Source organism: Trichosurus vulpecula, chromosome 7 (genome assembly GCF_011100635.1).
Source record: "Trichosurus vulpecula isolate mTriVul1 chromosome 7, mTriVul1.pri, whole genome shotgun sequence".
Taxonomy (NCBI): Eukaryota; Metazoa; Chordata; class Mammalia; order Diprotodontia; family Phalangeridae; genus Trichosurus; species Trichosurus vulpecula.
This window is the reverse complement of record NC_050579.1, coordinates 11,064,322-11,087,172: the sequence shown is the minus strand read 5'-3', so window position 1 is coordinate 11,087,172 and position 22,851 is coordinate 11,064,322. Positions and strand designations below refer to the sequence as shown.

At 54.5% G+C, this 22,851-nt stretch overlaps 1 protein-coding gene across 1 annotated transcript in view; it reads left to right on the top strand.

The window, feature by feature from the left end:
- Positions 1-781: 781 nt before the first annotated feature.
- Positions 782-22,851, top strand: part of COL18A1 (collagen type XVIII alpha 1 chain) — a 137,386-nt gene continuing 115,316 nt past the window's right edge. The window contains exons 1-2 of the mRNA XM_036766963.1: positions 782-877; positions 983-1,091. Coding sequence (XP_036622858.1) covers positions 1,031-1,091 — 61 coding nt within the window. The 5' untranslated portion in view covers positions 782-877; positions 983-1,030. The remainder of the gene's footprint in view (positions 878-982; positions 1,092-22,851) is intronic.

The following is a 22,851-nucleotide window of genomic DNA, read 5'->3' as shown; positions in this document are numbered from 1 at the left end:
CCCCCTCCCCAATTTCAGTATATGGATGCCAAGATATGCAGGGATACCAGGGAAGCGGGCTTCAGTCCCTGGTGAACTGCGCTGCCGGCGGCGAGGCGGGGGGGGGGGGGGGGGGGGGGGGGGGGGGGGGGGGAGCTGTCCAAGGAGGGCGGTGGGTGGGAGTGCTTTTCCCAGGGAGAGTTCGCATCTTACAAGACAGAGTGGATCTTGATTATTCCTCCAGCGTCTGTCGTCTCGAAGTGGTCTAGTGTGTGGGGCCCCTAGGCCAGGTGGGGGGGGGCGGTGGCGCTGAGGCTTGGATGCCCCGCGGAGGTCCGGCCTTACTCTGAGGGGCCGATCTGAGGCTGAGGGCTGGTGGAACCCGGGGTCTGAGAGCACAGCGCGACCCTCCTCCATCCCACCACTCCTCAGTATCCCTCAAAGCAGTAGTGTCACCCACGTGGGCCGCTTGGGTGAGGGACTTCAGGCAAGGAGGTGGCCACTTTCCAGAGCGCAGGTAGAAGGGAGGGGCGCGTCAGGGAGAGCCCCGAGTACCTCTTTCCCTCTTTCTCCCCTTCCCTCCTCCACTCTCTGCCCGCGCCCCTGACCCTAGGTGCAAAGTGGAGCGCTAGGACCCGGGGGAACGGCCGCCTCGGCCCCTGAACCCCATCCCCAGTCCCCTGTGCCCCCGGCCGGAGGGGCCGAGGAGGCGGGGCGGAAGGCCTGGGGGAGGAGCCCGAGCCCATAGGTCCCGCCCGCCCCACCTCCTCGGTCCCTCCCTCCCTCCCTCCCTCGCGGGCTCGGGCTCCGGCTCCGGCTCTCTCTCCGCTGCCTCTCTCGGCCCGGCTGCTGGTGGCCCCGCGCGTCCCGGCTCGGCTGCCTCCGCGCAGCCCCGCAGGTAGGTACCCGACGAGCCCGTCGGGGCTGCACTGGGCTGGGAGAAGGGAGGCCGGGGTTCCTCTGCCGGCTGGGTCGCAGCTCACCGTCGCCTCCGTCTCGGCAGGTGCCCTCAGAGCCGGAGCGGGAGCCGGAGCTGCCCCCGCCGCCGCCGATGATGCCCCTCCTGCTGGTCCTGGCGCTCCTCACCGCCGCCTTGGCCTCAGCCGAACCAGGTAAGGACGCGCGCGGGGAGGGGAAGCTGTGTGAGTGAACTCGCTCGGAGCCCGCGGCCACTCGCTGCACCCCTCCTTGTAGCCCCCGGCTCCCGCTCCTAGCCCTCGCTTCTAAACCCCAGCACTCCTGAGCCGCCTCCGCCCGCCTACGTCGGCCGGGTCGGTCCTTCTCTTAGTCCCCGGCTCCTCCTGCTGGTCCTCCGCGCCAACTTGCGCCCAACTTCGCTTCGAAGAGGCGGCGCTGCGGGGCCCCAAATGGCCCCAGCGGTGGCGGAGGCGGGCGTTCGGAAGGGCGAAGCAAAAGCGCCGGGGGCGCCTGGCCGGAGGGAGGCGTGGGAGTGGGGCACTGCCCGGCGTGGCTGGGGAGAGTAGAAGGCGAAGGTTGGACAGCGGGGCAGCCTGGGAGGGAAGGCAAGGCGGCTGTGGCAGTCCTCTGTGAGCTCCAGCTTGAGGGGCCCCCTCCTTTGCTCCTTCTTCGAAAGAGGGGGTACATCCTCGTCTTTGCAGTAGAGGAAAGACGGCTGGAGGGCAGTTCCCCCTCGCTCAGCCAGCCACCTCAATGGCTTGCCTCTCCTTCCCCTCCTCTCCTTTGCCTCCTCTCCTCTCCCCTCTCGGGAAAGTTTGCCCCTGGTTTACGGCAGTTACTGGAACGAGGGGGCCTTCCTGGGAGCCAGGCCCAGCTCTAAACTTTAAAAGGCTTTCTTACTTTCCTTCTGCTTGTGTGTGTGTGTGTGTGTGTGTGTGTGTGTGTGTGTGTGTGTGTAGGGGTGTCCCTGTCCCTGGGAGGAGGAGTCAGCATTTCTCTACTCTGGATGCACGGCAGAGGCTGTCTCCCGCACTCTCCTGGCCCCCAGGCCTGGTGGGGCTACAGTCCAGAACCTCCCTGCCCCCATTGACTAATGACTGGGGAAGGCAGGAGTTTACCGGACTATATTAATAAAGACAAGAACGGGGACATGGATGGGAGGGGGCAGCCCTGAAAGCCTTTGTGGCCATCACCTCATTGGCCCCTCTTGAGGGGAGGGAGGGGGCATGAACAGATAAACCTGGACAGAGGATGCTGGGACCAGAAGCAGGAATTTAGCAGGACAATGGCCACTTGACAAACATGTTCCCTCCCTGGTGGACAGTAGCTGGGGGGAGGGTCTGGGGCTCTGGGAATGGACAAGACTAAAGCCAGCCATGGTCACTTCTCACCCATCCCTGCTCTCCATTTGCTCCCTGTGAATGCTGGGATGGCTTCATTGCTCTGGGAACCAGCTGTTTGGGCTAGCAGTTGGGGCTGGGGCTGGGGCTGAGGCAGCTGCTGGCCAGGGAAGGAGGAGAGGAAAGGCACCCATCACCACCTTCTACTTCCTGGCCCTTGAAGTCTTCTGTTTTATGGGGATTCGAGGCAGTTTGCAGCTCCAGGCTTCAGCGAGCCAGAGCGTGGGGAGGTGTTCTCAGGCAGCACCAGCTCAGGGGTTTTCCCTCTCACTCCATGAGGTTCACTGTCTGGGAGTACCTTGTCTGGGGAAGGCGCCCCAGGCTCGGCCTCTGCCTCCTAGCTCCGGCCTCTGCCTCCCAGTGCAGGTCACCGCACACCATTCAGGCAGCAGCTCTCGGACCAATTTGCATCTGAAATCGCTCCCCCTGGATTCTTCCTCATGGGGCAGTCAAGTTGTTTCCTGTACACGCCTGCAGTGCTGGGGCTTTGAGTTCTTCTCTACCTCGTTCCACATAAAAAGCTTGCCGGGCAGGGCAATGACTCGGAAGTTCACTTGTTCAGACAAAGAGAAGGAGGCTGTGGCAGCCTCAGGCCTAGCTTCTCTCCATCATGGACTGAGGCGCAACCAAAGTAGCAGGGGCTTTAACCCTCCTGTCAGAGTAGAATGGAGGCCAGGACCTGGCAGACGCTGGTCTTTGGGCCAGGTCCGGAGAATGGGTGAAGAGAGTTCTTCACCGTGCTCATTAGCAAGTGGCATTTGGCACCCACAGTGACAGGGCAGAGGCTTGGGGGGCAGTGAGATTCCAGGAAAGTAGCACATCTGTCTTCAGGTGTACAGGGGCTTGTATATGTGTATGTGTATGTGTGTGTGCTCTTGTATGTATGTGCACATGTGCATATGTGTGTGGTGATATGATGGGGACAGAGATGGTATGAATTAGTTAACTGTTGTAGCAGAAAGAAATGCTGATTTGCCCGACCCCGGCTGGGCCAGGCTCAGCTGCCAAGTTCAAGAACATCCCAGGCCTCTTAAAAATCTTAGCAGCATAAACAGGATGGGTCTGAGGACCTCTTTGGGAGCTGTGATGGCCCAGCTGTTGTGAGCAGAGGCTCCGATGGCTCCTGGTCACTCATGCTTTGGGGAGTTTGGTGGCCAAGTGCCAACGGCAGAGTTGACGCAGGTCAAGGACTGGTCTCATTGACTCCGGGAGACTTGTAGAAGCCTTTCTCCCCTCCAGGCTGTGGCTGCCAGTGGCAGAGATGCCCAGCCAAGCTATCCAAGACTGCTTGGGCATAGAGAACATGCCTGGGGGAGCAAAGCCAGGCCATTCAGATGAGCCTTCTCCCTGACAGCGTAGGGCTGTGTGTGGCAGTGACATCCTGGAAGTGTCCGAGCTCATCGGGGAAGCCAAGGCCAGTGTCCGGAATGAGGGGCCAAGGATGAGCAGGAGCCCCCAGAGCCTCTTTCCGTGGTCTGTTGACAGAAGGGTTTCTGCTTGTAGGCACCTGGGGCAGGACAAGGGCATTAGCAATGTGCCAATTCTGTGTTTTACCCTCAGAAACTGACCTGGCAGAGACACTTGGAGCCTTCGCCAACCTCTCCAGGGGAGGCAGAAGGTCTGCTTCAACCATCCCCCTTGGGAACAGAAGGTTAAAGAGGTGGGCTGCACCCCTAGTCAGATTCTCTTCCTTCCCTTGCTAAGCAGTCCCTGAGACACCATGAACTCAGTGAGGCAAACAGAGAGGCAAGAATGTAACAGTCAAAATGTCCATTTCTCTTCTATGGCCAAGTCTGGCTAGTAGGGCATTCTAGGCCGTCTGGGTTAGGCTCGGTAATGAAGGGGGCCCTCCCAGCTGGGTTAGGCTGGATAATGAAGGGGACTCTCCTGTCCCAGGCTTAAGTTCCTGCTCTCCATCTGCCCTCCCGAGAGGAGCAGGGATGGCTCAGATTTGACACCTGGCTTCTCCTCTTTTGGGCAGCTTAAGAATGACTCCTCCCCTCCAGAATTCATCGAGGCTTCCTCCTCCCTTTTGTGACAGAGAGCCATCCACCTGTTTCCCAGACGATCTTTCCTGTTCTGCTAGAAGTGCCTCCCGGGTCTCGGGAGGCCCCTCTGAGTCAGATGTTCTGTGTGATGGTGAAGCCTGACGGTCTCATGTGGGAGCCTCCTTGTCATTCCTGGGGTCCCACAGCCAGGGAGGGGCAGAGCCAGGACTAGACCCCCAGGGTCCGTATGCCCAGGCCTGTCCCTCATCCCGTGACTTCCCCTACACTACCAATGCAACGACTTCCAATAGTGATTTTGAGAAGCTTTCGCTAGATCCATGCCTGCTGTGCACAAGGTATGGGGTGGGACTCTGGTGGAATGGTAAGGCAAGAGACAGTTTTGTCCCTATCCTAAAAGAGCTTACACCCTAAAAGAAGAGAGCTTAGTATGGTCTGAGGCTGAATGTGGAATCCCTACTGCTGGCAGTAAGAGATATGAGGACGGCGAGGATCCTCCCTGAGGGGATGATCAGGGAAGGCTCCACCGAAGAAGTGGTGGCAGGCTGGGCCTTGAAGGCACGAAGAAATATGTAGGGGATAGGCTGCAGGGATGGGGGAGGGGTTGCAGCCTGTTTGAATACATAAAGACAAGAGAAGCAACAGGGGGAGCCATAGGACCCTAACTCTAATGCTCTGAGGGACTTCAAAGATGACCTCGTCAAACTACTATTTTACAGGTGAGGAAACTGAGGCTCAGAGAAATGTTTTGCCCAGGTCACATACCTGTGTGAATGTAAAGTAAATGTAAAGTGCATAAACAGGGCTAGTGTGGAAAGAACCTCAGAGTCAGAGGTATGGAGGCCAATCTGATGACTCCAGACCTGCTGGCTGGCATTGGTCACTTCACCCAAGGTGTGCTGGGGAGAGGCTGGGCTTTAGGGGGACTGCCCTTCCCACTTAAAGCAAATGCAAGAGGGTGGCATTCAGCCTCTGCAAGCACTGTGTAGGAGCTAGGGATGGGGGTGGGGTGGGCTCCAGATAGCTTGCTGGACTACCCATCAGTAAATGGGGGATCAACGGGGGCAAGTGCTCAGCCAGAGCCATTGGGCCTGGCCCTAAGCACTTCCCAACTCTTCAGATTTCACACATCCTTGAACCTGGCCCACTAGAACAGTTTTAAATTTCAGCAAAACGTGTTTTTCTGGGTTGGACTTTTTTTCTGTGTGTGTTTTAAAATACTCTATTTCTTTTTTTAGTGCTGTTTGAAGATACCTAGAAGGCATATTTCACTGAAAGTATAGCCCTTAGATTGTGACATGGCCATAGCTCCAAGGAGGTGTGCACACTACCCCGAATATATAACCGGAGTGGGGGGGAAGTGGTTCCTGCTGAGCTTTCTCACTCATACCCCTGAGACATGACTAAGCCCAGGATGTTACTAGCCTAGGGGAGTCCCAGTGAGGAAGCCCTTTCTCCCAGTGCAGAACAGCCCCTGCTCTGCCATTACAGTTTGGGAGGCCTTCTTGGGGCCCAGGGCAGTCAGGGACCTGCTCAGGGTCATACAGGGACCTAAATAACCCTTTCTCAATTTCTCTGGAGTTTAAGTGTGTGGGGGTGGAGGCGTCTAAAACCAGAACCCAGAGCCCTGACTTTGCCTGCCCTGCCGGATGATGGGAGAGAAGGCTGGATTCTGGGATGCTGAGGCCCAGCCATGTCCAGACCAATTACAATGAGAGTATCTTGAGGAGGGCACCCATTGGAGGATCGGTCCAAGGACCTGGGGAGGGGCATGGGGGCAGAAAAGCCGTATTCAGGTGTCTGAAGGCGGGATTAGTTATGTTCTGCTGGGCCCCGGAAGGCAGGCCACAGAGAAGAGATTTAGGTTTGAGATTGGGGAGCTCAGCCAAGGAGGAATGGGTTGCCCGGAGGCCTCCTGGCAAAGGCGGATGACTAAGCCTTGGGTGTGCTGCACACAGAGGTATTCTTGTTCAGGTGGAGTCAGACTAGATGATGCATGAGGGTCCCTGCTCTGAGCTGAGAGTGTTTTCCATATGCTTTTTTAAGATGAATGACTGCTGTAGCCAGGCCGAGGAAGAATACAGACCGGCTTCCATTGATGCCTGGCCCAGGCGCTTAGCCTCCCACTCCTACCCCCCAGAAACTTCCCCCAGCCCAGAGCAGGGGCCTCTGGCAGAACTGGAGTTGGCTCTGGTGGCTACCGAGGCCCTTCCCAACATTCTAGGCTTCTGAGTCCTCAGACAACAACTTGGAGCTCTGAGTGTCCATCTCCCCTGGAATGTTCCAGGCCCAGAGAAAATCCCACCTCCTCCAGAAAACCCTCCACCGCCTCTCTGCATGCCTGGGCCTTCCCTCTGGGAGTCGGCTCCAGCTGAGCTTGGCCATGCCTTATTGGGCCATTTGCAAACTGTTTTCCCACTAGAATAGAAGCTCCTTGAGGTCAGGGACTCACTTTTGTTTTTCTTACTATCCTTAAGCACCAGCCCCCAGTCCTGATAATTCCTAGTTCTCTTGACTTTCCCGATTCTGTTTTATGCTCCCAGTAGGTGCTTAATAAATGTTTACTGACTAACTACTCGATTACAACATAGAGCAGTAGGGATATACTTCATGATCCTAAGGACATTGGGAACATGTTTATACTTTGAGGAAATCCCTCTATCTGGTACTGAGAGACTGTAGCCTGGGAGACGGTCTTTCCAGACTACCCACCTAAATTTGTGTTGAATAACCAAAAAAATCCTTAGGAAAGTCAGCTTCTCCTGCTCTCATCCCTTTCCATCTTTGTGTGAGGCAGGCCTGACCCCCCACCATGGGCTCCCTGGACTACCCAGAAGGGGTACACTCTTCCCTTTGGGCCCTGGGCTGACGTCATTTAATGCCCTTTGGCCTTGATGAGGCCCAGTGACATCTCCCTCATTGATTGGAGCCTGGTTAACAATCAGACTGTAGGGTGAAGGGTCCACATTCCTTCCCATCCCCCTGGGAAGCCAGGCCTCTGAGCATGTTCCTGCAGGCCAGCTCCTCTTGCCATCAGCACCTGGGAAGCCCCAGAGTGAGGAGGTGCCCCTGGGGGCTGAGGTGGGTCTTGGATAATGGGAACCTGAAAGCAGGGCCCCTGGAGAGCCTTCACACTGGCTCCTGGATGGGCTGGACTGAGGACCTCTTTTCCTCTTTCTCCCCTTTGATTTACCCCTCCCCCCTTTCTTGAAAGGCAGCCGGGAAGGTCAGAAGGCCTAATGGGAGGCCCTCGGAAAAGTGGAACCCTGGTGACCTTGACAAGGACCAGCACGCTGAGCACTTCTGGGTTTAGATTTTGTTTTCCTGGGAAAGAGACAGGACAACGTAGGGGCTTATGGGCCAGCCAGTAAGAAAGGACCCAAGAGTGACTTGTCTCTGGCTCCTTGGAAGTGACAGTGACGCTGTCCAGGATAGACAGCTTGGGCAGGGGGGGGAGGGGCAATGATCTCTAATTATTCTCCTTCAATCAGTCAAACATTCCTTAAGTCCCTACTGTGTGCCAGAGACAGGATAGAACCCTTCCTCCCCTGGGAATCATTGGATCACCAAGTTATGGGAGCTATATGGAAGCCGTCCCTTCAGTTCCTGCCCAGTAACATCAACTCCCTGGCACTTCCCTGGCTCCTCTGGCAAACCCTACTCAGTACTCAGCTAGCCCCAGGGACGGGCCCTAGGGGGAGGGGAGCCCCAGAGAGGTGATGCTTGGATCAGTCCCTGGGAGGTGGAATGTTGCCTGAGGAAGGTCTCTCTAGTAGACACGGTGATTCTTGGCAGGAGTTTGTCAGTTTTTCTGTTGGCGCCTGAGCTGTGGCAGCCCTCCCTCCCACCCCAGTTGATACTCCTAGATAACACTAGGAAATGGGCCCCAGAGCTCTGCAGCTGAGTGGGGCCTGGCAGACGCTGCTCTTTGCCTTCAGGTGCAGACCTGAGATCTGGGAAGAAACAGAGAGCTTCCCCTGCACTCAGTCCCCCCTCTCTCTCTCCTTCCCTTCCCCCAACCTGAGTCACATGCAGGGGCCTGGTTCATTCAGTGAAGTCATCAAGAGGTGAGCAATGATTAAGCTCCTACTGTGCACTTGGTGCTGTTTTACGGAGTGCAGAGGCAAAGGCTGAACAGTGCCTTCCATCAAGGAGCTTCAGCTCTATTTGGGGGGTTCCCCTGCCTTCCTCCCACCTTTGGGTGACCATAGACCTGAGGACCAGAGGTGTGGGGGCCAGTCTGTGTAAAGGCGAAGGAGCCAGGGGAAGCTGAGCAAGTACTGGAGCTGAAAGGGTAGTCCCAGGCCCCCCAGGAGGCCTGAACAATTCCAAACCCCACCCCAGAAGAAGGCTGGAAATGCTGGGAGCAGGGCACCGACGGAGCCTGGCAGTGAAGACTGGGACGGGCAGAAGTGGAGAGTCCTGGGGCTCGGACATGAGTGGGCATGCTCCAGTGCTGGGTCGGGGTTGAGGCTCCTAGGCTGACTTCAGTTGCCTGCCTTTTCCACAGGACACAGGCAGGAAGGCATGGAAGGTGGGCACAGGGAGACAAATCTCAGACCCTTGTCTGCTCAACTCCAGTCATTCTTCTAGGGTCTCACTGGGGACACCTTGGGGGGGGGCCTGGTTGGGCAGATGCTCTCCTGCCTGCTGCACCTGCAGGGTCTTGGGGACAAGCCCCACCAGTGATAGTTCTTTCTGTGAAGGCAAAGCTGTTCAGGGCTTGGCCCGAGGCTGCCTTCCATTTGTCCTCTTCTGCTCTATTCTGGCCAGAGGGAAGGGCCTGTACTCTGGAAAATCACAGTGGGGCTGGGTCAGGGACAGGGGATGGTCTCAGGCAGTGAAAAGGAGATGATGCTGGTGATGACAATGACTTGGAGTTCTTTTGGGAGAGACCTCTCATTGGACTGTCACAAATCATCCACCTTGGTGTTTGATGGAAGCCAAGGTGGCTCGAAAGGGTGGGGGAGGAGGAGGGCCAGGCCTGGCTGCTATTGTAGACAGGTCACCTTAAGCACCAGCCCCCAGTCCTGATAATTCCTAGTTCTCTTGACTTTCCCGATTCTGTTTTATGCTCCCAGAGAGATCTCTGGGTGGGCATGAGCTCATTGTCTTGTTTTTTTTTTCTTGGCTAGTTTACTAAGGAGGAAATTAGGGAAATTAGGAGGAATGTCATAGAAGCTGAAGAGGGGATGCCAAGAGTTTTTAAAATCTGATAGCTCCTCAGCACCCCAGGACCGTTAAATAATTACTTCCCTCACATATTTGGGGCATTTAGAAATTGACTTTTCCATTGAAGGGGAGCAGAGTGGGTCCAGATCCCTCAGCGGGAAGACCCTCCCTCATTAAGGCCAAAAGTTGGCATCTGTTAGAACACATGGGAGGTGCCACTTCCTTGTAACTTCCTGGGGTCTTGAGGAATGCAGTTTTCTATTCATGGCCCAAGCCCTTAGGGTAGAACCTTTAAAAGCTTGCCTATGGTTTAAGAAATATTCATCTATTTGAGTATTTCAAGAACTCTCTCTGTGAGTATGTACATGCATGAATATATATGTATGTATTATGTGTGTATGTATATAGATATGTGGGTACACATGGACCATGGGAGGTGGGTTCTGTGGTCCTAGAGATGGCATGGCTTTGGTGATTTTTGTCACACCTCTATGTGCCGGACACGTCGACTTAGCTGCTGCCAAGGGGCTAGAGGGCATCCCAGAGGAGCCACCCATGGGAATCTGGGGGTGGGCCACTTCTTACTAGGGGTCAAGGCGTATCTTGGCAAGAACATCTGAACTCAGCATGATGGGAATCTCCAAGTCTTGCTCTGCTAGGGATGCAGCACCCTTACAATATCTTCAATGAATGCTCAGAAGCCGGGTAAAAGCTGACCACGGTCAGGTAGGGTGGCCATGCAGGTTGGCCTCTGAGGAGCTGTCCACATTGCTTGATGGAGCCAGCAATGAGGTAAATGTCATTGGAAACATTTGCTATTGACTTTGCTGGCCTGAGATCATGTTGTCATGGGGCCCTATGGCCAGCGTGGGAAGTCTTTGCCCCAGGCACTGCTGGGCAGATTACACTGGCACAGTGGGTCTGACTCTGCCTCCCTTCTGTTTGAAGGGGTCCAGGGACCAGCTGGAGAGTCCCCAATGGGGAGCAGCCAGTTGGGGGTGGACCTGGAGTCTATGCCACCTCAATCAATTGACCAGCATTTATCAAGTGTCTGTTGTAAGCGGGTCTCTGTGCTGAGTGCTGGGGCTGCAGGGACAAAAATAACTTGAAAGAGCTTACCTCCTAATGGGGTGGGTCTGGGGGTGGGGAATGCACGTGAAGACAGGTGGAGAAATGGCACAAATTGATTTTGGGAGGGAGAGACCCCTCGAACCTGGGGAGATTAGGACGCCCCCCCCCACCCCAGTCCCGTCCTGCCTCTGCAGGCTTCCTGAATCTGAGAAGTCATTTCTAACTCCATGTGTGTCCTAGAGCACTGCAGCAGGCCTGCCATCTCTCCCAGGCTGGGCCTCGGTGCCCGTACCAGGCTGCATAGCCTGCATGGCTGTGGGCATAATGGGCTCCCCTTGCAGATCAGGAGGCCCTGACCCTGGGAGCTTCCCTCAGACTCAAGCAGGGCCTGGGGTGAGGGGCAGGAGTTGGGGGTGGGGTTGAGGGCCTGGCCCCTCTTCAAGGAGCTAGACCAGGAATCATCTGATCCTGGGACAAGAGCTGGATAGGACCTGTGAGAGCCTCTGAGTTAGCTCCTTCGTGTCATAGATGAAGAAAGAGGCAGCCTGGGGAGGAGAAGGGGCCTGCCCATGTTCTTTGAGGTGAGATGTGGCAAAGCCAGGATTTCAACCCATGTTTTCTGACTCCCAATCTAGAGTTCTTTTCAGGGCATCGCTCACAATCAGAAAGAGCTCCTTTATTTGGAAATGTGGAGAAGTCAAGCATTTATTTAGCACCTACTGTGTGTCAATGAATGAAGGAAGGAATGAGTTTTAAAGTCCCCCTGTAGAACATCAGGGGTGATGGGACGCCTGGTTGAGCTTTTTCCGTGGTTGTGATTGAACCCCAAAGTCAGACCCAATCCCAGGAGAGCCCCAGGCCTGGCACCTGAAGAGACCTCAGCCAGCAAAGGATGCTGAAAGTGATCAGTAGAGTCTGACTTGGGGGCAAAGGCTCTGGGAATGGCTTTGCCTCCTGGGACCATGTCCCCCACCCTCAAAGGGTAGCCTTGCCCTTTGTCACCTGGGCTGCACTAGCAGATACCAGGAAGGTGACTGCTCCACCATCCAGAACACTGCCTGTCCTGTCTGAGTCGATGAAAGTGACCCCCGTTGTGGTGGTTCCCTGTCCAGTTGTGAAAGCCAGTAGCTCTCCAAGTCCCCTGGGACCACCTGGTTCACCTTTATGATCTTAGCCAGGAGGAAGTTGGACCCCGAGGCACTTGCTGGAGACATTGCCCCCCGCTAGCACCTGGGCCAGGTCCCTGCTCTCCCCTGCTCCTGTCTGTTCCCACTTAGGGCATCCCTTCTGCTGCTACTTCTGCTCCCTCCCCATGACCCTCAGGCTCAGCTCCAGGTCCCTTCCCCTCCTCTGCTCCCAGTCTTTACATGTATGAGCTCCCATGAACTCAGCCTGTTCTTTCCTGCTGTGTTGTTCAACCAGGGTTCCTCTTTTGTCCCCTCTGTGTTCCCTTCTGACAGCATGCCATCCTGTCCTAGCACTCTGTGCCCCAAGACTCCCTAGCTTGGCTTCAATTGTTGAGAATCAGTTTCCTTTAAGTCTTCCTTGTTAAGATGCCTCTGGGAGCAGCCCTCTCTAAACTACTGTGATTACATAAAATCCTAAAAAGGATTTCACCACCACCACCAGCACAATAATGATAAACAGCTGAGAAATGAACCAGACACTTTAGTTGGTCTGGTGGGTACCTCCTTGAATTTTAATTCATAGTAACCATTTTCTTAAGTAAAGGGAAGCTTAAAAACCAATTAGTGGACCTTTCATTCCAATGCAGACGGACAAAAGGAGAATGTAAGACTGGGAAGCTTTGTTTATCTTAAGCAATGAGATGGTGGCCTCTATTTTTTTGGCTTGAATCTTGGGAATGGGAGTCAGGAAGCCGTGTCTCCTAGTCAGCCCAGGAATGTGTCTTGGTTTGTTTGGTTGGTTTTTTTGGTCAGGGGAAGGGGGAAAAGGATCAAGCTCCTGGATGAGGCAGGAGCCCTTGAGACTCATGGAACATCTCTAGTGGTGATTCTAGAACTTCTCACCCACCCACCAGACTATTTTCAACCACATGCTTAGAACTGAGCATGATTGTTGGCCTCAGCCTCACTTGATTTCATGAAAGTCTGATGTTTTATTCATCTTGAGCTACATTCTTTGGCCAAATACACTCTGCTTTAAAGAGAATTCCAGCCTTGGAAGGGGCTTCGATGAGGGTGAAATGGAGGCTGGCACCAGTCCCCCAGAGGGGATAGCCCCAGAGAGGCACGCTTGGCCAGTTTTGAGGTATTCAGTCTTTTCTTTCCTGGCTTCCCGAAGTCATAAAGTTATTGGGGTGTGTTTACTCTTTGAAATCGCTCCAGGAAGTCCATCCCTGTTCTCCGGGGTCTCTCAGCTTTCCTGTTGGTATTTCACAGTTCTGGGAATCTGGGTCCATGGCTCTGCCATAGGATGGCCAACTCCTTGGGGCTCTTGGCAGCTGCTTTTTGAGATGAACTATGTTAGCACCATATGAACTGTTTGTTAACAAGGATTCCTTAATTTAAACTGTTCTGTGTAGCCCCTCGGATTCTGAGGGTCAGTAGAAAGCCCTCCTCAAAATGCTACAGATCTTTTCTGTGAAAATGTGATGGGATTGGACCAGTTCACTTCCCAGTCAGAGAACAAAATGGTGCTGGGTTTAGGCAGGGGCTGGTGGCTGGTTCATTGAGCTGGGAAATTCCAGGGGATGCGTGGTAGAATGGGGGCTGCCGTTGTTAGCACTGTTGGGCGTGAGCCTTCCAGGCCTCTGGGGTCTTGTTGACTTGGGCTGGCACTCCAAAGGCACAGATTGCAGCCCCTCCACACCTGCCTGGCCGTCTTGGTTGATTCTTGTCCATGTCCTTCCATCACTCCTCCCCAGAGGCCTGGGGGCCTTCCTCTGCCTTCTGTGATGGAGCACGTGGGAGCCTCTCCGCTGAGCGTTGGTCTCTTGTCTTTAGCCCCGGCCAGAGAGACACCTCATCACCTCAGCACGTCCCCAGCTGAGTTCTTCTCTCCTGTCTTTCCTCCCAACTTCCCCAGCTCTGCTCAAGAGCCTGCCATCCTCTCAGTTACTGGGACTCCACCCTGTGAGCCTCTCCTCTTCCATTCTCCTCCCCTCTCCTAGGTGGTGCCAGTCTTCTTGGCATCTCTGCCATCAGGTCCCTTATTTTCGGGCCTTGTTTAGACCTAGCCTCCTCATTCATCTTCCCACCTCACCCCTTTCTGGGGCCAATTCATCCTTCATAAGAATCTTCCTAGTGTACGGATCCCATCGCTCCTCTGCCAGCCTCCATTTCACCCTTATTGAAGCCCCTCTGCGATGGCTCCCTTTTGCTAGAGGATTTGCATTTGAATTCAGCCTTAGAGGTTCACTAGCTGTTTGACTGAGTAAACTGAGCCTCAGTTTTCTCATCTGTAAAGTGGATAAGGCATAGTAACACCCACCTCATTGGGTTGTTGTGAGAATTCAGTGAGATAATATATGTAAAGAGCTTTACTAGGAATCTTACTCGTGTTATGATGATTTCACTCCATTCCCCTGTGTAGGAATAACATTGCCTGAACTATGGCCCTCCCAGCCCAGTGCTTGGCAGACCAACCAGACCTGCTGTCATGGGGATGGTTTGGTCCAGCGGCAGTATCAGGGACCTTTGTGGAGGGGCCCAGGAGGGAGGTCCAGGACTTGGACTTCTGATCCTGAGGTCTTTTTGTGTAAACAAAAGCCGTAATTCCCATTGTTCCAGGGCAGCAGTGAGTGGTGCAGCATGGGCAGTGGATTTGTCTGACATTTGTTGGGGCCCTCAGGCCAGAGGGCAGGAGACTTCTCTGCACATGCCTATGATTAATAAAGGTTGATTGATTGATTGAGGCATTTAAAATAAGAATTCCAACGTAAAGAGGATTTTCAAGGGCTTTTCCCTGGTCGTTTCCACGTCTGAGGCCAGAAGCACCATAAGGTCCACTCCACAATACCAGAAGCTCCAGGAGACTGTAACCTCCTTGAGGGCAGGGACTGGCTCATTCTTGGCTATGTCCACACAGAGCCTGGGGCAGATCCAGGCACCCAGTGGGGACTTGTTGGTAGCTGGGTGAGTTGACTCGAAATGGGACTTCTCCTCTGTCCTTTTGCCCCCACAAGTCCCCAGTGTCTTTATCTCCTCAGTCCCTTTTCTCCTCAGTCATTCTTGTCTTGTTCTTTGGAATGATGGACACCCAGGCTGATGTCCCTGGTTCAGACGGCAGGTCTTTCTCTGGACTGGGGAGATCAGTGTGGTTGAAAGGGGATTGGGGCACAGGGGCAGGGCATCCTCCTAGAGCCAACACCGTCCTGGTTGTGCTGCTCTGGACCACTCCCACTGGAGCATTCGGGTTGTTGGGGGAGTGGGGGAGTGGGGGAGAGAAGTGCATTGGATTAGGACCAGCCTTCCCCTCCCGCTCTCCTGGGAAGGGCAGCGTATGGAGGTGGGGTATTGATTGACTTACAGCCTCTCCCATGAGCTCTGACACATTGGGCATTACTGCTAAATCAGTGTCTGTCAAAGCTTTGGGACAGAAGTGGTGGTGTAACCATTTTAATAGGCGCACACCATTTTGGTGATTTGTCCCCACTCCCATGGCTAATTGGCATAGATACTAGGGGGCTTGGTTTCTTTATCAGTTAATGGGTTATTTTGGATGGCTTCTAAGGTCCCTTCCGGATCTAGTTTGGTGATTCTGACATTCTTGACATCCAGCATGCTGACAGATTGGGTGGGTGGAGAGTTCACCGTTTTCAAGATAAGACAGTTGGAAAGCTACATTATGACTCAGTTATGGGTAGAGATGCTCTGGACTCACTGTGGGATTCTGGGGGAGCTGCTTCACCTCCCCAGGCCAAAGTTTCCTCCTCAAGGCCTCAGGGGTTGGCCTAGATGGATTTCTGCTGAGGGTCTTGGGTCCCTGGCGTATGAGGTGCTCATTTCTCCTTCTCTTTTTGTCAAGGTCAACCCATCCGCTCCTATCTTCTCCAGCTGATTGCAGCCCCATTCATCATCTCCCCTCCCCAGTCGCCAGCCTTTATCTGTCTACTGGCTGCTTCCCTGCCTCCTTCTGACGTGCCCATGTCCCTCTCCTTCACACTTTTAAAACTGTCATTCCACTAGACCTTCTTCTCTACTTATTGCCCCCCCCCCCCTTGTCGGTTATATGCCTCGAGAGAGCTGCCCCCACTTCCTCTCCTCTCACTCCATCCTCAGCACTTTGGAATATCACCCTTTGGTCCTCATCACTCAACTAAAACAGTTCTCTGTCTCTCTTCCTTTCCCTCCCTCTCTTTCTCTCTCAAGCTCTCTTTTCCTTTCTTCCTTCTTTCTCTCTCTCTCTCTCTCTCTCCTTCCCCTCCCCCTCCTCTCTCTCTCTCTCTCTCTCTCTCTCTCTCTCTCTCTCTCTTTTCCTTTCTTCCTCTTCTCTCCTTCCCTCCTCTCTTTCTCTCTCTCCTCATCAGTTCCTACGGGATTAACGTTCATCTCCGTTTGGATGACTGCCCGATCCCATGTCCACTTCCGTTCTGTCTCCCATGTCACCAATTGCCTTTTGGACACTTCCAGTTGCTCATCCTTAGACATCTCAATCCTAATGTGTCCAAAATGAGATTCATGATCTCCCCCCACCCTCAGCCCTCCCCTCTTCCAGCTTCTCCTGTTTTTGCTTCCAACTGCCCAGCTTCCTGACCCTGGCATCATCCTGGCTCCTTGCTGTCGTCCCCTTCATCGGCCAGGCTCCCCACTTCTACTTTGATGATGTCTCCTGAGCTGACCCCTCTCCACTCCCACATCCGCCATCTTAGCTCAAGCCCTCCTCAGATTATCCCAAGGTCTCCCTATCTCTGCTTCTCAAGAGGTGCTAGAATCAGGCTGGTTATCAGAAGGACCTTTGCCCTTTCTTACCCTCCTCCTCTTTTCCAGGGAGGCAGGGTGACCTCTGAGGCAGGCCAGGCATTACAATGGTAGCAGTAGCGATACTTCTGCTTCCTGCCTGCCAGGGGTGGGGGCCTAGGACTGACCTCTGGCAGGGCCCTCACAGACTACCCATGGCAATCCCCTCCTTGCATAGGGAAGGACATTGAGGCCCAAGAGGGGAACGGACTTGTCCAGGGTCACGTGGGGAGTAAGCAGTAAAGACCAGATTTCAACCTGGGTCCTTTGACTCTGGAGCCAGTGTTCTTTCCGCTGAACTAGGCTGCTTTCATCAACACTGTTGTTCCCATTTCATGTGTAAGGAGACTGAGGCTCTGGAAGTGAGCTTTCCCTCGGTGCGACAGAGGAAGGGCTTTGGGACTTGTACGGATGCAGCCTTTCCTCATCTGGAGTGGGAGGTAGCTGCTGAGCACCCTGACCTGGCTGAGATGGCTGGGGGAACTCAGAGGACAGGGATGGGGACAGGGACAGGGATGGGGACAGGGACAGGGATGGGTTGGTTTTCTTTGTCGTTGTGGTCGGGGATGCCCGAATGTTCGGCCCACTCCTCCAGGAGCAGGTTCTTTAATGCTGCGGCTGGATGTGGGCAGGGGGCAGCCGGATGGCAGCCTCTTCCTGGGCTGCCAACCCCCCTGCCCCGCCATTACTGTGACTGGTGGTGAAAAGAGAAAGGCGGGCTGGAGGTCTCTGAGGTTTTAGATTTCCCCCAGGTATTTGCAGGAATAAAAGTGGCGGTGTTTGGAGAATGGAACCTGGGAAAGAAGGCCAGGAGCTGGCATCTCCAGGCTGGATTTCATCAGCCAGGCTCCTGGAATGCTCAGGTCTGAAATCCCTCGCTTGAATCCTCCTCAGATTTCAGCCCCGGAGCCCCTCATCTCCTCCCCACCCCCTCCCCAGATAAGCTGCAGGAGGTGGCTGTATCTCCTCCAAGCAGTACTGAAAGTCAGGGGCAGGACCATCCTGTGATAGCAACAATAAGAATGCTGGGCAGGGGAGGCAATAAGCGTTTGATAAGTGCCTACTGTGTGCCAGGCACTGTGTTGAGCACTTTACAATTATTACCTCGTTTAATCCTCACCATAACCCTGGGAGGCAGAAGCTGTTATGATCTCCATTTTACAGCTGAGGAAACTGAGGCAGAGGCTAAGTGACTAACCCAGGGTCACACAGGTAGGAAGTGTCTGAGGTGGGATTTGAACTCAGGTCTTCCTGACTTGAAGTCCCCCAGATGCTGAGAGGATTTCTGTCTTTAAATTGAGTTGGCTGTCCTGGGAAATGTGGGCATGGTGCCAGAGCAGAGGGTTTCAAAACAAAGCGCTTCAAACAATTTCAAACCATGTTTCAGATCTAGGCAGGTGTCATGGCAGGAAGGAGAAAGAAACCCAAACTTCATTTTTCTTAAGTGGTGAGAACTTAGGAGTCAAGGCCCCACTGAGCCCCTTGGAAAGGAGCCTTCCCTTCCCACAATCTCAAACACAGGGCTGGCCAGCCCAGATTTCCTGGATCCCAAGTGAAGAGAAGCTGTCCTGTGGGCTATGGCCACACCTGGCCACTGGCCAGGTGGGAATGGCCCAGGAGCCCTCTGTCCCATGGGCTCACCTTCTTTCCATCCCATATAACTCACAGATGAGTAATTACATTATAATTATCTTCTGGGAACTAATGGGTGATGGCTTGACGTCTCACCTCACCTTTCGAGTCCTGGATCCAGATGTGAAGTTCCCAGGATGAAATTTCCATCTTTACCTCAGTGGGATTCCATGGGTGAGCACCCGGCTTAATGCTACAGAAATTCAGTGCCTGCTCTGGGCTGGGCCAGAGTCCCCCAGGGGACCCTGGCAGGGATTACCAGAGAGACAAGAGACCCAAGGGGGCCCTGAGAAACTTGTGACCCTGTCCCTTCATGCCCATGGCCACATGGTTGGAGGGACCTCTGAGCTTGCGTAACCCAAGCCCCTCTCCAGGATCTGAGGACCTGGCTGAAGACCCCTTGCCCATAATAGAGGGCCCTCCACTCACTGCCTCCATCCATCCCTCCTTCCCTCCCTTCCTCCTCCCTCCTTCCCTCTCTCCCATCCTCCCTCCCTCCTTCCTTCCCCACCTTGCACTTTGGGAGGACTCCTGAGGGCTTCTGGGTTAATCAGCTGCTTTATCCTGGAGTGAGGTGGGCAGCTGTGGAGCATCCCCATGGCCTTGGATGAGGTCTGACTCACACCTAGTGTGAGGTGCTGCCTGTGTTCTGCACTTGCACCCTTCTCATCTGGGTCCCTTCTGGTGCCACCTCTTCCAAGAAGCTTCTCACAATTTCCGCAGTTATTCTTGGTGCTTCCTTCTCCCTCCCTGAAGAGTTACTGTTTCTGAGTCTCTACAGCACGGGCGTTGGAGTCAAGAAGAACTAAGTTCAAATCCAGCCTCAAACACTTATTAGCTGCGTGACCCTGAGCAAGTCATGTAACCTTTCTGTATCTTAGCTTCCTCATCTGTAAAGTGGGGGTGACGATGCCCCCTCCCTCCCAGAGTTGGTGGGAGGATTGAATGAGACAGTGTATGTAAGGTTGTACAAGGCTTAGTGGGCCAGGTGGACTCGAGCTTTGACCCAATGACCTAATGATGATGCTGCTGCCTTTTCAGAGAGTGGGTGCTCCTTCAGTGAGGGGCTCCCTCGTTTTGCCTTTGCATTCCCAGTGCGTCCTGTGTGCCAGCAACACAAGAGGGTCAGGTCACCTTGGGAGGGAGAGGAATGAGCTCCTCCACACTGGAAGCTTGCTAGCAGAGGGAAGATGACCAGCTGAAGGTAGTTCTTAGCTGAGAGGCTTCTGGGGTGAGATGCTGGGTCCTAAGCCCCTTCCTTCCCTCTAGGCTCTGCCCTGAGCTGGTCCTTGGAGCATTGTCTAGGCCGGGGACCCTTGGCTTTGTTTGGCCTGGCTCACATCATGGCCTGTGGCCATTAGAGAGTTAATAAGAGTACCAGGAGGAGGAGGAGGAGGAGGAGGCTGAGGCCATCCTGCCTTGAGGTAATAATCTTCTTTCCCCTCTTTCATGGCTAATTGAAGAGTTGACATTGTCCCTTGCCAGTGAAAGACCCCTTTGTCTGGCCTGGTTGCTGGGTAATTCCCGGCCTTGGCAGTGGTCCTCGGGGCCCCTCCCTCCCTCCTTTCTTCTCTCTGTCCTCTCTGTGTCTCTCTGCTCCTCTGTCTCTATCTCCCTGTATCTCTCTCTCTGCTCCTTTGTCTGTCTTTCTGTCTCTCTCTGTCTCTCTGTCTCTGTCTCTCTCTCTCTCTCCCCTCTCTCCCTCTCTCTCCTTCTCTCTCTCTCCCCTCTCTCCCTCTCTCTCCCTCTCTCTCTTTCCTTCTCTCCTCTCTCTCTGTTTCTCTGTCTCTGTCTCTGTCTCTGTCTCTCTCTCTCTCTCTCTCTCTCTCTCATCTCTCTCTCTTCTCTCTCTCTCTCTCTCTCTCTCTCTCTGTCTCTCTCTCTCTCTCTCTCTCTCTTCATCTCTCTCTCTCTCTCTCTCTCTCTCTCTCTCTCTCTCTCTCTCTCTCTCATCTCTGTCTCTTCTGTCTCTGTCTCTGCTCCTCGGCTCTCTCACCTTTCCCCAGGTGCTCACAGGGAGTGTTCTGGGGTCTTTCTCAGCAGGAATTCTCTCTGTTCTCTCCCTCCCCCACCAGGGGCCCACAAATAATTCCCATCATTGTATACTTTTTTTTTTAAACCGGTATCACCTCCTGAGGACCAGATTCTTCCATCCCAATTATATCTAGAAAACCAAGGGAAAGGTCAGGCGGTCTAGACACTAATCCGCCAGGATTGCATTTCTCCCTGATCTTGTGTCTTAGCAACTGGATTAGAGTCTAAAGTGAGGGAGGCTGGCCTCCCCTGGGCCTCCCGGCCAAGCAAGGTGACCATCGGTTGCCCACCTCTGCTGGAAGCTCCTGGGCCTCCCTCCTTGGGGCAGAGCTTTGGAGGTTGCTAAGCCCCGCCCCCTTCTTTCCACATGGTGGAGGGGGAGCGCTGAAGAAGAAGGGGCAGCCCAGGCTGGCTGGTCGGGACCTCCCAGATTGTAGCTGCCTAGACCAGTGACCAAGGCTTGTCAATGAGAGGCAGCTGCTGGGGCAGCGGATGGAGCCTCAGGCACGTCTGGGAAAGTCACGACCTTGTCTGCCTTAGTTTCCTCATGTGCAAAACTGGCATCATAATAGCACCTACCTCTCATGGGCGGTGTGAAGATCAAATGAGTGGATATTTGTAATCGTGCTTAGTTCAGTTACGTGGTAGTCGCTTAATTCATCCTTCCCTCCTTCCTCCCCTACTTCCTCCCCTCCTTCCTTCCTTCCTTCCTTCCCTCCTTCCTCCCCTCCTTCCTTCCTTCCCTCCATCCCTCCCTCCCTACATTTGAAAGTTCACATGTTGCCCAGATGACCTCACTGATCTTCACAAGAACCTGGGGGAGGGAACTATTGTGACCCCCATTTTCTAGGTCACACAGCCATTAAGTATTTGAGGCCAGATTGGAATCCAGGTCTTCCTGACTCTCAAGGCTCCTTCATTCTGGAAAGCAGCAGACACAATCCACCAGCATTTATTAATCACCTACTGTGTGCCAGGCCCTGTGCTATGCACCAGGGATCCCAGTGCAGTGACTGTAAATGTGTTAAGGGTGAGGCTTTTTTTCTTGTTTGCCTTGGAATCCTCAGTGGCACCACCACAGGGCCTGGCATACAGTAGGGGCTTACTAGAGGTCTGTTGAATTGAGTTGGGAAGATGCAGGAGGGAGGGAAGAGCACTGAGGTGAGTTCTTGGCTCCAAAGATAACACCAGAGGGGACAGAGGTGGTGGAATCCTTGTGCCAAAAGGACGGTTTCACCCCAGGAACCTGGCAGCCTGTTCTGGTGCTAGCATGGAGTGCCCTGCCATAGGCCTGAAGGTGGGGGCAGCATCATAGTCCTGGGCTTGTACATGTATCCCACTCTTGGAGGATGTCCTGAGAGGCCGGGAGGGGAGGGGCTCTCAGGAGCCTGGGCTTAAAGGTAGAGGCCGGGGCCTCTGGTGAGAGACTGACCACCTGGCAAGCCTCACTGCAAAGGTCAGCAGGGCGGTTGGTGAGGTCTGTGAGGCCCGGGATCCAGGCTCCTCTGATCCCCCCCGACCCTCCTTTGGCCTTGCCCGGGTTTTAGCTCACAGTGAGGGGGCTTTGAGTCCCCTACCACACATGGCCTGCCCCCCCATCCCAGTGGAAGAGTGGGGACCTGAGGCGGCAGTGCTGATACCCTGGTCACCAGAGCTGGGGCTCCCCTATTTATGGCTGCTCGAGTTAAATTGTAACGGAGGAGCAGGGCGTGGGCAGAGGGCTGGGGTGCAAGAAAGTCAGGTTTCACTCCAAAGGGGATTGTGCACCCAGCTGCATGTGCATGCACACGCATATAAACATGAACCCAATACACGTACACACAGCACAATGCAACACACACACTCAGTGCATATGTGCACACATGCATACACAACAAATGCATGTAAACACCCACCCACATACGTGTACATGTACACAGTGCACATACAGTACACCCCCACATGTGCATCCCACCCAATTCACTCATCCACATGCGCCCACCTGGGGAAAGGGATCAGGTTGCAGAAGGTGATTTCCTGGGTCCCTCTTTGGCCTCCGATGGTTGGAGGCAGCCTCTGGCCAGCCCAGAGTAGAGGCTGGAGCATCCCTGGGAGGCACATGTCCGAGGCTTGGTGATCCTTCGAGATCTAGAACACCAGGTGAAGAAAGTTCCTTTTGGAAGGGTCTTGGAAACACGGCAGGTGCCCGAGGAGAGCAAGGTTGGGCAGCTGAGCTGAGAGCTTGGTGATGGGGGCCCACCAGCTTGCAGGGAGGGTTCTTTCTACTCCTGGGACTGAGCAGCCTGGGGGAGGGACTGTTCCAGGGCCCTGTGTCCTGGTGCATCACCCCAGCTATGCTGGGCGACCTTGAGGCAATCCCCTACACCCTCTAGCTCTGGGGGTGGGGGTGGGGACACCATGCTAGCTCACCCCAAGGTAGGGTTGCCCTGCAGCCTTCAACCTCAGCTGTGAGCCTCTGACCTGACTTGTCCATGGCTTGGAGGGGGGCCACTTCCCCCCGACCCCTGGAGAGAATGCAGACAGTGAGTCAGGTGCCACATTGGCTCTGTGGTCATTATTAAAGGACCTAGGACTGAGCTGCCATTGTCCACACTCAAAGGCTTTGTGCCAGGCGCTTGAGCACCATATCTAGAGGAATGGCTCACTTCCAAGGGAAGCCTCCTGCCCCAAAGTCCTACTGGCTTTAGTCCTCCCCCAACACCATCCCTGCCAAGTGGG